The sequence below is a fragment of the Megalops cyprinoides genome, chromosome 2 (assembly GCF_013368585.1).
Source record: "Megalops cyprinoides isolate fMegCyp1 chromosome 2, fMegCyp1.pri, whole genome shotgun sequence".
Classification (NCBI taxonomy): Eukaryota; Metazoa; Chordata; class Actinopteri; order Elopiformes; family Megalopidae; genus Megalops; species Megalops cyprinoides.
The window spans coordinates 19362703-19377318 of record NC_050584.1 but is presented as its reverse complement, the minus strand read 5'-3'; the positions used below and the strand labels follow the sequence as shown (position 1 = coordinate 19377318).

The following is a 14616-nucleotide window of genomic DNA, read 5'->3' as shown; positions in this document are numbered from 1 at the left end:
GAAGGAGAACCTTCACCACAAGCAGAGATGCATATATGAAATGTTTGACCTTATGCAACATACATGACGTGGAGATACAGACAAGAGAAGAAGTTGTGACCTTGTGTGTGGTGGTGATCATGTGTGGGGGAGTGGCACTGTTTGTGTGAGTGGTCTCGGGTGTGGGAGTGGCCTTCTCTTTTGTAGGCTCTTGCCTGTGGGAGTGTCCTTGAAAGTGAAATGACCTTAGTGCTCTGTGTATGTGTGTGTTATTACAGAGGCTTTCGTGGTGGTCCACTCACCTCTGACAAAGACGTAGGCGGAGTAGGTCTCGTAGCCGGACTTAGTGGCAATGCGCAGTGTGTAGAGGCCCTCATCCTCCTTGTTGAGGTGAGTGAGGGTCAGAGTAGCCCGGTCTCCGCTCCAGTGCATGTGCATCCACTTAGATGGGGTCAGGAGAACATCTGGAGAGCACCGTACATGCAAGAAATGGAATCACTCTCTCATTGTTAGAGCTACATGCCATAGATGCAACATTCCAAAAGAAAAACAAGTCCTACTGCAACACAAAAAGTAACACGATAAACTTCTACTTTTCATCTTCCTGATTAAAATATAAAGTATAATTAGTGTCTTCTTCAAAAGCAGTTATAAATAAACCAACTGGTCATGAAATATTACTCACAAACACCATAGTATAAACGTATCTCTTATGCTTCCCACATGCTCATATCATATTTCTTTATAACAGGCCTGTCAGCGCTGAAGGTGACGCTGGCAAATAGAAAGCATATCAGTGACCCAATGCATCACGCAGCTCGTGACACCGGGAGCGCACACGCTCCGTTCCCGCTCACCGTCTCTGTACCACTGCACCTCCGGCTGGTAGCGCTGCAGCGGGGGGTAGATGATCACAGTGCAGCCCAGGCTCAGCGTCTCCCCCTCCTGGCCGAAGGACACGTTGAACGTGTCCACGATGTGGGTCTCGAACGTGATTCCGTACTCGGAGCAGAAGCCATCTGGGGAGCCCACAGCACAGGCGGCAAAATGAGCGAAATCTCATCCGGGTCAAAGTTCAAAAAGAGGCCAAAAATCTAATCACGTGACTCATCCAGTGTTTTCATCTCGTGCAGACGTATACGTGTAAAACATCCCACTGGCAGGAAACGCTTTAAAAGAAATGTCAGCAACGTTTTCTGTGAGACAGACTAAGTTGAGACAGGCAGCATTCCACCGGTCCTCACCGGCCACCCCACCAACATTGAGGAAGAGAAAAGGGCACAGAAATAACAAGAAGACTGACTGACAGCAACTGTTTCCAGACACAGGATACACAGGTTACACGGACATCATAAAGACAACTGGTGTAAAGCAAAAACATCAGAGAGTGCCACCCGCAGTGAAACACGGGGAATATTTAAACGGCACACTTCCATGCATGTGACAACAATGCACACCTTGCATTTTCAAGAGTTGTAGTAAAATCAGAGCAATTATTTCAGATCCTTCAGTCCTGTCACCTCACATCATAATGAACCCCTGGACATATTCATTATTCAAACCTTAACCTTTAACCTTTGTCTGACATCCCCATAATAAGATGTCCCTCTCATTCATTTTTTCTTTCTTTTAAAACCTTCACAGTCAGTGATCTACATGGAAAAAAATCCTTTTCATGCCTCTGTTTGAAATTTTACAAAACATGAACTCTCCTCCAACATTCATCATGACAGATATGCCATCTGGTCTACATATCTCAAGCAGCAGTGATATTCCATTAACAAAACTGACCATAAACTGACCAATGGCTGCCATTAACTTTCATATAATGAACTCTCATCTCCAGTCACCCCTAAACCTTTGCTATTTTAACAGCTTTGCTCATTAGGTTCACCACATACTTGCCACACTTGCATCAAAATTCAAGACATTGGCATTACCAATGTAAAAAAATCCCATAGATAAAAACCAATGATTATAAAATAAATGACCCACATAATGTGATCAGTTAAGCACCACGGAGACATTTAAAAGGCACAATCGCATGCAGTAGACCATGATCCACTGAATACATCAATGTCCACACGGAGGTCATAGGCCCAGAATCACCATCCACACCCACACACCCCTTTACCTGCAGTGGAGTTCTCCACTGGTGTTTCTGCAACCAGTATTGGAAAACAAAAAGGCTGTTAGCCTCAAGATAAATAAAACAGATAAATAAAATGCTGTTCTCCCATACAGTGACTCCACAATGAAGTCACACTGTCCCCTTTTCAGAAAATTAACAACAAGAAATGCCAATGTTACAAACTAAAGTCACAGGAGACAGTCTGTAGTGTAACTTACGCTGTCTTGGAGAAGGAAGGTACTCGTCCACTTCTCCTTTGAATCCTTACATAGGGAAAAAATAAAACAAAACAACATTCATATTCAAGAAAATGCTTGAAAAAGGAATAACTCAAACCACAGCTTGGCAAACCAAACAGGCTCAAGCAAACCAGACTGACTTAACTAGCAGCATATGGAATATTCATTATTGTATTACAACTGGACACAGTAATAACACCCAAGAGCTGAATAAACTTATGAATATTGTACATAGCTTGATAACAAAACATCCAACTCATATATGTAAATGGTCAGTGAGCTGTGACAGTGGGAAAATGCTCAATAAAATACCATATATACCTGAAATAAACCACCCTTTCCCAAAAGGTAGCACACAGAGGGTCCATGCATATAAGCAAGGAAGGTCTAAGTGAGAACTAACTGAGAAGCCTAGCGTCACAGTGGACCTAAGAGAAATATAACTTTCAGATCTGTCCATGGAGCTTGAAACTAGAGCCTTACAATGTAAAAATACACTGGTTGCACTGCAGTATAGTTTATGCCCAAAGGAAGAATTCCTGAGATGCTGCGAACTCACTTTTCACCACGATGGAAGCAAAGGCAGACAGCTCCCCCTTCGTGTTCATGGCAGACACACGATACTGTGCTGTGTCATCAAAATCACATCTGAAATGGGAGAGCACCACATGAACGCCTGCATCCCGAACACTGACTCTCCGTGTAGGCTTCATCTACACATTCCTGCCCACGGGTAAATCGTTTTGAACCAAAAGAACTGCGGTTATGTATTCCAAAACTACAGGAATGAATATGTCGGGAAAAAAATAGAAGCATGATGTCACTGATATAAAATGACACAATTTCACTGCTCATTTCATATCTGATTTCACGTCCACTTTTTTGTGAATTCACAAAATACTGTTGCTTTGCTATTTTTCAAACTGAATGATCTATGTTCCATTGCATTTTTTTTTTGTGCTCTTAGTGTTGGATAGTGTCCCACGCTGTAATGAATGATCAATTCTGTCTATGAAAGCCTTGGCAGAAAGGAGGTATTTACTCCTTACTGATGTGTCCAAAAATAGTTCACAAGAGCAAAAGCAAATGCCCTTTATCTTGAGTAAATTCTTTCTTAGTATCTGTCTGATATTTTTAGACGACCTCTTTGTTATCAAAAGTCAAGCGGGGAAACTGGGCCGGGGATCGCATGACGCCCTGGACGACCAAAGAGATCAGCAACTGCTGTGGGGTACCTGCGTGAGCCAGGATCGCTGACAGACACCACAGAGACAGGTTCCTGGCACCACAAAGGACAACAAATCATCTCCCACAGTGCTAAATGCAGATTAGTTTAACTGTAAGCGAGTGGTAGTCAGCTGTTCTGTCAACAATAACAGTGTGCTTGTACTGTATGCTGCTGTCCCCTTTACCTTTTTCCTTATGCCTGTAATGCAGTATGAAGTGATGTACAACACATGATGAGATGCTTGCGATGAAAATGGTGTTTTCTTCATGTAATACCATTCCATTTGCACCACAGAAAAGACCTGCTGCAAATGATTCACTGTTGTTGGGGGGCACTGAATGTAACGGCTGGCATACCTGTTGACCTCCAGTGAGTGCACGCTGTAACTGCTCTCTATCTTATATTTGCCAGGGTGGGCCAGAGGGTCAATAGTCACATTGTTTTTGTACCTGGGTGTGTGATGAAAACAGGGGAGAGAAGAAAGCAAGGAAAAGGGAGAAAAATAAGATGGAAAACAGGAAAACAGCACAGGAGGTGGTCTAAAGACTGCATGCCAGAGAGCAAAGCTTTCTGGGAAAAAAAAACACAGAAAGACCTAAAGACTTGAATAAACAGGTCAGCATGCAAGACAAAAGCCACTCATGCTGTATTTTTCTTAAAATAGTGTGCATGTGTTTTCCTTTAGTTGTTCATGTTTCTTGTCATCATCTGTCTCCTAATTAGGGACCTTTTCAATTGTTTACATGCAGATTTTGCATAAAATGGTGAAATACTTCCTGCAAAATTCAATATTGCACATGAAATTATGGTTCAGTACTAAACATGTAAAATAAACATGGACAAGCATGGACATCAAGCTTGTACAATATATAGCTAACCTGCTCAATGAATAAGGAAATATGCATGTTGAAAGTATCTATGATCCACATGAGCAGCAGTGTGGTGAAGTGGAAAGGGGGAGGGCCTGTAACCAAAAGGTTGCTAGTTCAATTCCCAGCTGAGGCGCTGCTGTAACCTTGGGCAAGGTACTTAACCCACAACTGCCGCAGTAAATATCCAGCTGTATAAATGGATAAAATTGTAACCAATGTAAGTTGTTCTGGATAACAGCATCTGCTAAATGGCAACAATGTAATGTAATCCATAAATGCATTGATTCCTGCTTTAATAAAGCTGTATTATACCGAACACACAACCATTTAAAATTGAATAATTACTGTGGCTATTTACCCATCAAGCTTAAAATAATGTTACTGATTTGATAATTTACACAATAGCCCTAATATTAAAAGATCTTTCACCATGGCTGACAATCACTACAGACAAGATGTCCGCTGCTGACCTACAGCTAACATTATAACTTACAGCTTCCTCTTTAAGAGCTGTGAGCGTTTTAGCCCAAGTCAAGCACCACTTGTCTGTTTTGACTTCACTCTGCTTAAAGAAGTCCTTGATCTCTGGATTGCAGAATGAGTATGCAGTGCAAACAAAGCACTGGCTAATAATGCTACAGAGCTGTAGAACTTCTCCGAACTACAGAAGATTCAAGCTACTACAGCAAGTAGGAGCCACATAATGTTGCGTAACAAATATGACGGACAATGTACTTGTGATGTAAGCTATCTACAAATAGCATTGCACAAGGTATAAAAGTAATGAAATATATACTTAATCTGCTCATTTTGGCATGACAAAGCTACATCCACACAACAAGGTTGCTCCCTTATAATCCTGTCATTTAATATTTACAGATAGATGTCTCATGGCAGCATCATCAGACTGCTGACGCAGTTTCAATGCCATCACAGTATATCAGTTCCAGTCATTTCATACCTGTTTGACGATGAGTTTTTCTCCTCCTTAAATCTTTGTTGCACTGATAACTCACAGATGCCATGTGACATCATGTTTTCTTGACAAAATGAGATGACCAGTTTACTTTACTGCATGCAACTTGCTATCAGATATTTCGTTTTGCAATAGAGGGCAAGTCTTGGCCATTCTTTGTCTGGATACTTGATAGCAGCCGATAAACTTCTAAGGAAAAGACAGTGATTTTGCAGCACATCAGTCCAGATCCACTCATTCAAGTTAAATTTAAACACCACGGCCCATGATGAAAGTCCTTCCCAAATACTGTGGTACTGATAGCACTGAAGTGCTAGCCTCCCTAATGTCGCCATCACAGAAGCAATTTAAAGGTTTAAAACAGAACTCCATAATGGTATACAGATCCCTGTGAGGGAGGTGGTTTCTGCGCCATCCTCGCTTCTGTGGAGTGAAATGGCTGCTGTCCAAGTAGACCAATTGGAAGGACCACTTCTCTATCAACGGGCCACCACCCATAATTCATCTCTTTTAATGCTGAGCACCAAGCAGAAAGGCAGTTAGTTTTTTAATTCAGATAGGAACTTGGGGTCAAGGTGCGTGCTATAATCACACAGTCACTGGACCAACAAATTGCGTCAGCAGCAACCAAATTCAACCCATCGGTCAGTAACGTGTCATACAAAACAGAGAGGACAATGAGTCACAATGAGGTTCCTGCTACAGAAATGTTCAGTATCTGCCTATCTGGGACGTGACGCTACAGGGGTGTGTCCAGCGCTGTGCTTAGAGCGAGCTACGCACCACACCACCCGGGGCTCCGGCCATCCCGACACTGTGCAGTGCAGCCTCACGGACTGCTTCTCCCACACCGTGTGGGAGCGCGGCTTGATCACAAACTCCGGGGCGTGCAACAGGTTGTCCTCATTCATCTTCTTGTGGAATTCCTCGCTTTCATGGATCTGTCAGGGAGGTACATGCACAAAACATTCAAGAGGTTCCCTCACAACACTGACAATCACATTCTCTGCTCATATATGCAATTGTTTTCTTTCTAGAGTGGTTAAAAGGTAACTTTACTGATAAAAGGTTAAGTCTATACCTTCCTTGTGCATAACGTTAGCCAGTAAGCAATATCTTGCAATCCTGGCTGTTCGAAAATTAACAAAAAGGAGAAAAGAGACTACATGAATTTAACAGGGGAGCTACCATCTTCTCTGCAAGACTGTTCAGTGTCTGTTCATGTGTCAGTGTTTTTTTAAACAAGCTTTACTAATTTAGACATTTAGCAACAATAACTAGATGTGACATTAGCTAGCAAGCTGAATAATTTATTGGTTTAAACAGTAGACTGAATAAGAAGCTACCTCTTCAGCCAATATGCATTAACACATAATCTGACAACATCTTTAAAACACCAGTTGACAGTATCTCAAGAAACAAGATCAGCTCTGTGGAATTTATCACCAAGAGTGGCATGGACACTTGGCAGCTGTCCTTTTTCCAAGGGAACCCAGTCCATACACAGTAGATCTCATACAAGCATCACTGGAGTTATGCTGATGTTACATAATTTGTATTTAGTTTTTGTTTCTCTGTTTCAGCTTTTCCCTCCTTTCTTTGCTGGATTCAAGGGCAAAGTGTTATTTAGACATTTCACTTCACGATGAATGTACCAGTTAGCTATGTGGAAAATGTAACAGATAGTTCATTCAAGAATTTTTGAATGTATACCAATTACTTAGCTAAACATCTTATAGTATAGAGGGAGCTGTTTAGCTGCATGCATTGAATATACCCTAAGCGCATTCATTGGCTGTTGAGAGTGCTGTTGAGAGTGCTATTTAACAGCTAGACAATTAGCAGAATTGTGCAGTGAAATCTATGGATCATTTGCAAATGTATAAAACGTTGCAAAATTCAGAACATGGCATATTGAAAAGATGTTTAGGAAGAAGATACACATTACTGATAGTTTGTTGACAGATTAAATATAAGTTACTGAGATATGCATGTGCATCTGTTCAACATATAGAGACACTCTGTAAACTGAGCCATGACATAACAAGATCTTTTGGCAGTTGATACAGATATACTGCTATTTGCATGACGATAGAATATGCAGTCGATGAGTTGCTGAAACTTTTATGAACATCTGTTGAAAAAATTTTTTAAATCCTGTACACTGAATTATGACATATTGACAAATGTGAAATCTGTATACAGGCACCTAAATGTGGGCAGATCATTGAACATCTGTTGATGCATTTACATATATAGATGGGTAACTCTCTAGACTAAGTGTTATACTTAATGGCATAAATCCACTCTTAGCTCTCTTATACTGTTATGAGTCTCTTAGATTGTATCATTACAGATTTCTCTTTTTCAAATGATTTGATCGTGTTGGGAATTGCTCAGGGCCTTCAGTGCACAGTATATTTGTCCATGACGATGGGTTAGAGTGTAGAGTAGAGTGAACACAATACTGTAAGCATTAAGGGGAAACCAATAAAGTGACAAAGCAGTTTAAACATTTAGCTGTGTCATTTCACTGATGTATGCTAGCTGTCGGTCAATCTCTGACCATCATCACCTCTCTATATGGTGACATTTTTCACTGCATCAACCAAACCACGACTCCCACTGGACCAGGTGACGGAAGGGTCGTCATAATTCGGCCCTGTTTGCTCAAACAAGTGTTAACTACAGTTAACATCATAGAGTGTGACCAAGTGCAACGCTTGAAAGAATACACACAGGTATTACACCACAGGGCACAGGCACTTTCTGCACTGACCGTCTTGCTTAAAGCGATGCGCTCTGCTGTCTCCCTCATGGCTACTCTCCTGGATGTCTGCTGGACTTTCTCTTGTTTCAGTTCACTGGAGAAGAGGTCTCTCCTGGCCAGGTATCCCGCAGTCTCTTTCAGCCTTGTCTCCTCTGTGTCTGATAGTCCACTGGCAAACTCCTGACTGTAGAAAGAACATCACCATCATCATCATTTTTATAATCACCAGTATTATCTTCACCATCATCATGTTTATCATCATCATCGTCATCATCATCATCATCAAGAGCAGCAGTGTCATCTTCATCATCATCACCAATACCATTGCTGTAACCATTACCATCGTCACCATCATCATCATCATCATTGTCTCTAATGAGACTTAGACATTCAGAATCTCAGGCTTGGGCAGTTGTGCATACCTGCCTCTGAAGAGGGGCACAACGTAGCCGATGATTTGGTTCTCTTTGTCCACTGCCAGGAAGGTTGGCTTGGCTCTTTTGGGTAGAGGGCTCAGACTGCTCTCCTCCAGCCCCGAATATGCAGAGGCTTTGAGTCTGACGCAGCAAGATCAAAAGAGACAGACATTAGAGCAGTCATAACCTCAGCCTGCAGCTTGCTATGGTAAGCATTTATTTCTCTGTCCATTACTTTTTTATGAGTTTTTTCTTTTCAAGCTATTGATATTTCAGTATGCTGTGCTGATGGACAAAAGAGACAGATCAGCTGATTTAAAAAAAAGACAGATCAGCGGGTTTATTGGTTATTGGCTGGCATGGTATCTTAAAAATAGTCCATCGCTGTTGATGGACCTGGAAAAAAAAACCCATATCAACTGGACCTTGTTTGAGAACAATGGACTGTTTCTGTGAAACATAAAAGGAAGAGTCAGAAAATGTGAAGCATTGAAAGGTATTCACCTTTTAACCTTTAAACACGAATCTACCAATAAGAGCTGCAACTATAACTCTCAAGGACCCAAGAAGGCAATACTCAAAATCAAACATTTCCCATTGAGACTTGACATAAATGTATCATTAATATTACACCCTCAGCAATCTCAATCACAGACCTTTTCTTCTCAATAATAAACTTCCATCCTCACAAAGTTGTAAATGACCAAATATAGTAATTATACACCTGATACACAAGAGTTCCAACTGTAAATGGCAGGCTCTCAGATAGCAATACCCAACATCCTTAGTCTCTCACAGAAATAACACATGCATTCATGAATCGAGTAGGAAAAGAGATAATCCTGGATACAGAATGATCTATCACCCAAAGACCCTGGCATCCAATTTGAACCCACAATTATTTCCCAGGCACGCTTTTGTCAGCTCACTCTAAAAATAAGACTGCGAGATGGAAGATGGAGGTGAGCGAGAGAGAAACCGAGAGATAGATTAAAAAGGAAAGTGTGCGAGAAGAGGGAGATGAACTAAGGAAGATAAAATAGGAATGGTGACAAGGGCACACGACAGAAAAGAAAGGCTCATTCCATTGTTAAAACAAAGATGCTCAGGACAGGAATACTGCATACCATAATGAAAGTGCTCATTATATTTTTGTTCAAAAGCCTGCACAGCTCATTGTGACCAGTTGGTAAAAGTGACGTAAGGAAGGGATGAATGTATATCTCTCTGTCCTTAGCCATCTCATCTTCTAACTCTATATAGTCTGCTCTCTACGTGCTGAGCCCTAGGTATTTCATATTCAAATAATCTACATAATCTCCCCACCAATACCCAAGAGGCCAGCTGGCGGTATGGACAAAACCTCCATGTAGACAAGGCACCATGGTAAACAGGGGGGTAAAGGAGATCCTGCAAATGGTTTTTAACAAGTGAGGTTTCCATTGCCCTACGCATATGCGGAGGAATACTATGCATGCAATCTCAACAGAGTGAGTTTGTTTTAGTGCCAAGAATAACCCTCTGCCACAAAGGCCTAAAGGACTAAAAGCGAGAACCATAAATGAGATCAGAGTCCAGTACACAAAGCCCCACACTTCACTTTACACATTCAGAAATCCTCTGAGCTTACTTGCTGAAGAGCCGTTAGCCTTGAAGGAGAGTTTGTTTTACTGATTTTGAACTAAACGAAGATGTAACACTGAGCAAGACATCTGATAGTTGCTGGCCTGATGTTTATTAAGAATACACAAACTCTGAATATTCACTAAGCATCTCGGTACATCCTCACTAAACAAAGAGTAAAATTTTATACTACTGCATCATTTCCCCTCATCAATCAGCCAGTCACAATCCACAATGACCTCTGTAAAGGTGCCACTCCTGCTAAGTTATGTAGAGATGCCTGACCCAACCAGAACTGTCCAGTTACCCAACAGAATTATGGGCAGTCATCAACAAAGCACTTAGCAAATTCCTTCTCCAAGCGCCAGCCAAAGTAGTGACCAGCACACAGGTTTCAGGGGCACCTGACCTCACGGGGACACTGTCAAGGCCAAAGTAATTAAAAAATGCTGTTGCTGAAATCAAGTGCCCTCCAGAGATGATGCACTGCATCAAAAATTATCTTTGAAAAAAAAAAAAACTTCAGTGATGGACAGAAACTTGTCTTTGAAAGCACATGTTGACATTGGGACTAATTAAATTAATTAGTCCCATTCCCTTACTATGTCCGTTAGTGGCAAACATCATGTGACTGCAAGTGAATAGGATGCCTACAATAGTTTACAATGGAAGTCTCAAAGGTATAAGAGCAGTAACCAAAATACACTTCCTTCAATCCAAAAAAAGTCTGATATTCTATTTTTAGTTCTACATTATATGAGATGGTGATAGAAGAGGGTGGATGATGGAAAGATGATGAAATGTATAGCTCTGTGGATATGATAAACGACGACGGTTTCATGTTACCTCCCTTATCGCCAGGAGAGGCATTAGAGAGGTGAGAGGCCCCCCAAGATGCTAAGAGGGTGGCATCAGATTCAATTGGGAGGTCAATTCCAAGGTGAGGGGAAAACATTTTGAAAAAGGATTGAAAGAACAGAACCACTGGCCCAGTGTCAGATGGAGCTCAGCTATAGTTCAGTGCCATTTGCCAGATCTCCCCACAGGAGGGACCAGTCAATGCCAGATCCAAACAGTCCTGACAGAACACTCATGTTCGATGTGGTAAAGAATTCAGACAGGTTACATACTACACAAGAAGAGGACTGCATGTGCAGCAGTAGCACAATTAAAACCATATGACTACCAACTTTGTCTCTATCTCAGTAAATAAGCCACCTCCAGGGAAGGTTGATCCAAAAGATCCAAGCACTGAATTTACTCTGAGTGCAAAAGAAAACATCTCTTTGTATCTATTATACCCTGAACTTTCATTTACTAGTTGCCTATGTCACTTTCAGGTGCTGGTCAATTTGCATGGGCCAGTGGTTATCTTGGTATTATTCCAGAAGAGAATTAATGTCTGAACCAATATATAGACTTATATTCATCTAAAGCTGTGCAATTGACAATTACATACTCTCATTAAATTATAAATACATTGCTATAAAGAGATACTTTGTTGTGGAAGGAAACATAAAATCAATAGGATGGCACACATTACCATGCTAGTGACTTGTCCATGTCATACCAACAGAGTCAGACAAAGACATTAGCATAACTTCCCTGCCTACTGTGGTTTCCTGATTATACTCAGGCTCTAGTCATTTGCTGTATCTTCTATCTCTCCATGATTCCTAAAGTGTTATCATCTCCTAAAAATAGAAACACTGAACAAATATACCTGAGGACCTTCTCACAAATGCTTCCCATACAGTACAAATTCAGCATAGCCCTTTCACACCAGAAGAATCCTTAACAAAAGCAAGCAAGGATGGAATCAGTTCTACCCCCTAAACTCTGATTCCTGTCTTAAGAAAGGTGTCATTTAAATCAGAATGGATTAAAAAGAAAATGTTGTGTAAAATAAGTAATGACTCCTCAAACAATAGCAGATTGAAATTCATTCCCCTTTCTGAAACCAACGTTTGTTTTAGCATGAGCGTAGATGTTTCAAATCCCTTGAGTGGAACCAAAACCTTCGTTTGACATTCTGGCATGAAATCCACAATCCCTGAGAGCTCAGAAATTCTTCATGCATTCATCTGGATACTGTTTCATTATACGTGCTGTATATCACAATACGGCAATACATATTCTGCATGTACTGCATTCCAAAATGAGTTACCCAGTGCATAGCACAGATAAGAACAGACCTACAGGCTAATCCCAGTGTAATCATGGGGTCCTTAAATCAACCTACACTACAGTAAGCATAAAGGTAAGCATTGGTAACAAAACAGCAGAAGACCAAGACAGAAGTATAGGCACTGAAAAGAAAATGAAATGACATTCAACAACAGGGATGGATTTATAACATGCACCTTATTAAAACTGTCAAAACCACCATTTAAACAGATTTAACTGGCAGCAAGCATGAATAAACAGAAATGTTCCTTTGGATATAAGGTGCGGTGGTAAAAAGGTTCCATTAGTATGAATGATCACAGGATTTAGTAGCTGCAATTGTCAAAAGACCTTAAGAATAAAAACAACCTTAGCGATTAGGATTGGTGAATGGAATGGCCGGGGAATGGGGTGGGGTGGGGTGCAGGGGTGCGGCTGGGGTTCAGCAAGGTGTATAAGGATGCGTGAACATGTTAAAGAGACCACGGCATTCTTTCGTAGTTTCCCAAGCGATGAGGGGAGGATGGGAAGAGATGTTGCAGCACAGCACATCAGGCCTGGATCCTCTTACCCTCTGCTTCTGCTGCTGCTGCTGCTGCGAGCAGCATAACTGCTGGACTGGTGGTACTGGCTAACAGCCGATTCCACCTCCTTGCTGCGGTATGCACGGTCATAGTGGCGATGGTGTTTCTGGTAGAAAGGTAGGGACCCCGACATCCTGCTCCTGTTCTGATCGCGACCTGTGACCTTTGAGTCTGAGTGGCCTGTAAACTGTCTTTATTTCGCTACCGGTTAAGAATGTTTTCATTAGTTACATTTTACAGTTTTTTTTATAATTTAAATTTAACTTAGCCAATGTTAGCTATTAGTTGTGGTTTCTGACAATAGCAATTACTGTTTGTCATTTTTCTTTGTTTTTTTTTTTAAATAAGTTAGTAGTTATTAGTTAATGTAAGCTACAACAAACTTCAGATATGATTACAGTTTTGACCTTGAGGTCATGATGAGATCATGACCTTGGAATCTGGATGTTTTTAGCTCACAACAATCACAATAGATACTGTGCATTTCATCAGCTTGTTCTGTTTTGGGGACATATATTACATACATAATGCTACTTCAAATAATTTATTAAATTTGAGAAAAAAAAAATTGAAGCCTTGAAGGAGAGTTTTTTAATACTGATTTTGAATTAAATTTGAGGGTCTAAAGGGTCTAAATTTAATATCAATGCAGTGGTCACTATCAACAGTTTATGTACTGACGTACAGTAAAAACATCTATAAGACATGATGTATGTATCTTGGTATTTTTTTCCTTTCATTACCGTTAACATTGAATGGAAGAACCACACCTTGAACATTTCAAGTATTAGTCTGCACGCGAACAACATGCAAAGTTAATTGGGCTCTATCGCAATTTCACAGGGCCAGCCTGTAAACCTAGGACCTGTAACCTATCTCCTCTGGACTGGAAACAACAGAACTGAGCCACAAATCATGCAATCAACATAACAAGTATCAAAGTGCACCAAACAAAATAATACCCAAACAGAAGATTCAATTTGGTATACATGCAGATGGCGAAACAAGTTAAATTGATTTAAAATGAAATTAATCTTCATTAATTAGTTTTGTTCTTTTTTTCCATGATCAAGAACTCAAGGAATGTCGTGGGACAAAAACTTTCTTACCTACGTCAAAATGCCACCAACTGGTGAAAACACGGAAGCGAGGAATACTACTCCAAAAGAAGAGAGGCAAACGATGAAATCCACGCAAAGCCGCAAGTTCGTGCGGGAGCAGTGGTCTAGGGCTGCCGTCTACAGAACAAAAATAATGTTGGCACTGAGCGGAATGTCGAAGCCACAGGCACGACCTTTTATGGCCACGGAGCCCGTTAAATATAGCCAACGAGCAGGGGGAACGCTATCTTAGCCCTCCACTTCAACCACCTACAGGGTAGCCTACCATGCCGATGTACTGCACACTATCCCAGAGACATCTTAATTATAGTTATTTCACGTGCAGCAAATAGTTTGTTATGCTAATTGTGTTAATCTGGGTAAAGAGATGACTATCAACGATTTTGGAAGCGGAAGCTTTAAGATATCCATTGGTTTATAAATCTTCGTTTAAACAGGTTCGTTAGGAGAATTTCAATTAGGAACATGCTCGTGGGATTCATCTGGGAATACTATGTGCTGTAACTGGAAC

General features: G+C 40.9%; 1 protein-coding gene across 1 annotated transcript in view; it reads right to left on the bottom strand.

The window, feature by feature from the left end:
• LOC118772543 (M-protein, striated muscle-like) overlaps nt 1-14234 on the bottom strand; it is a 41366-nt gene extending 27132 nt beyond the window's left edge. Inside the window, exons 1-10 of the mRNA XM_036520961.1 lie at nt 14094-14234; nt 12972-13185; nt 8618-8752; nt 8205-8379; nt 6209-6366; nt 3934-4026; nt 2909-2997; nt 2329-2373; nt 837-998; nt 282-443 (exon numbers count right to left, since the gene is read on the bottom strand). Of these exons, the coding sequence (XP_036376854.1) occupies nt 282-443; nt 837-998; nt 2329-2373; nt 2909-2997; nt 3934-4026; nt 6209-6366; nt 8205-8379; nt 8618-8752; nt 12972-13117 (1165 nt within the window). The 5' untranslated portion in view covers nt 13118-13185; nt 14094-14234. The remainder of the gene's footprint in view (nt 1-281; nt 444-836; nt 999-2328; nt 2374-2908; nt 2998-3933; nt 4027-6208; nt 6367-8204; nt 8380-8617; nt 8753-12971; nt 13186-14093) is intronic.
• Nucleotides 14235-14616: the final 382 nt, after the last annotated feature.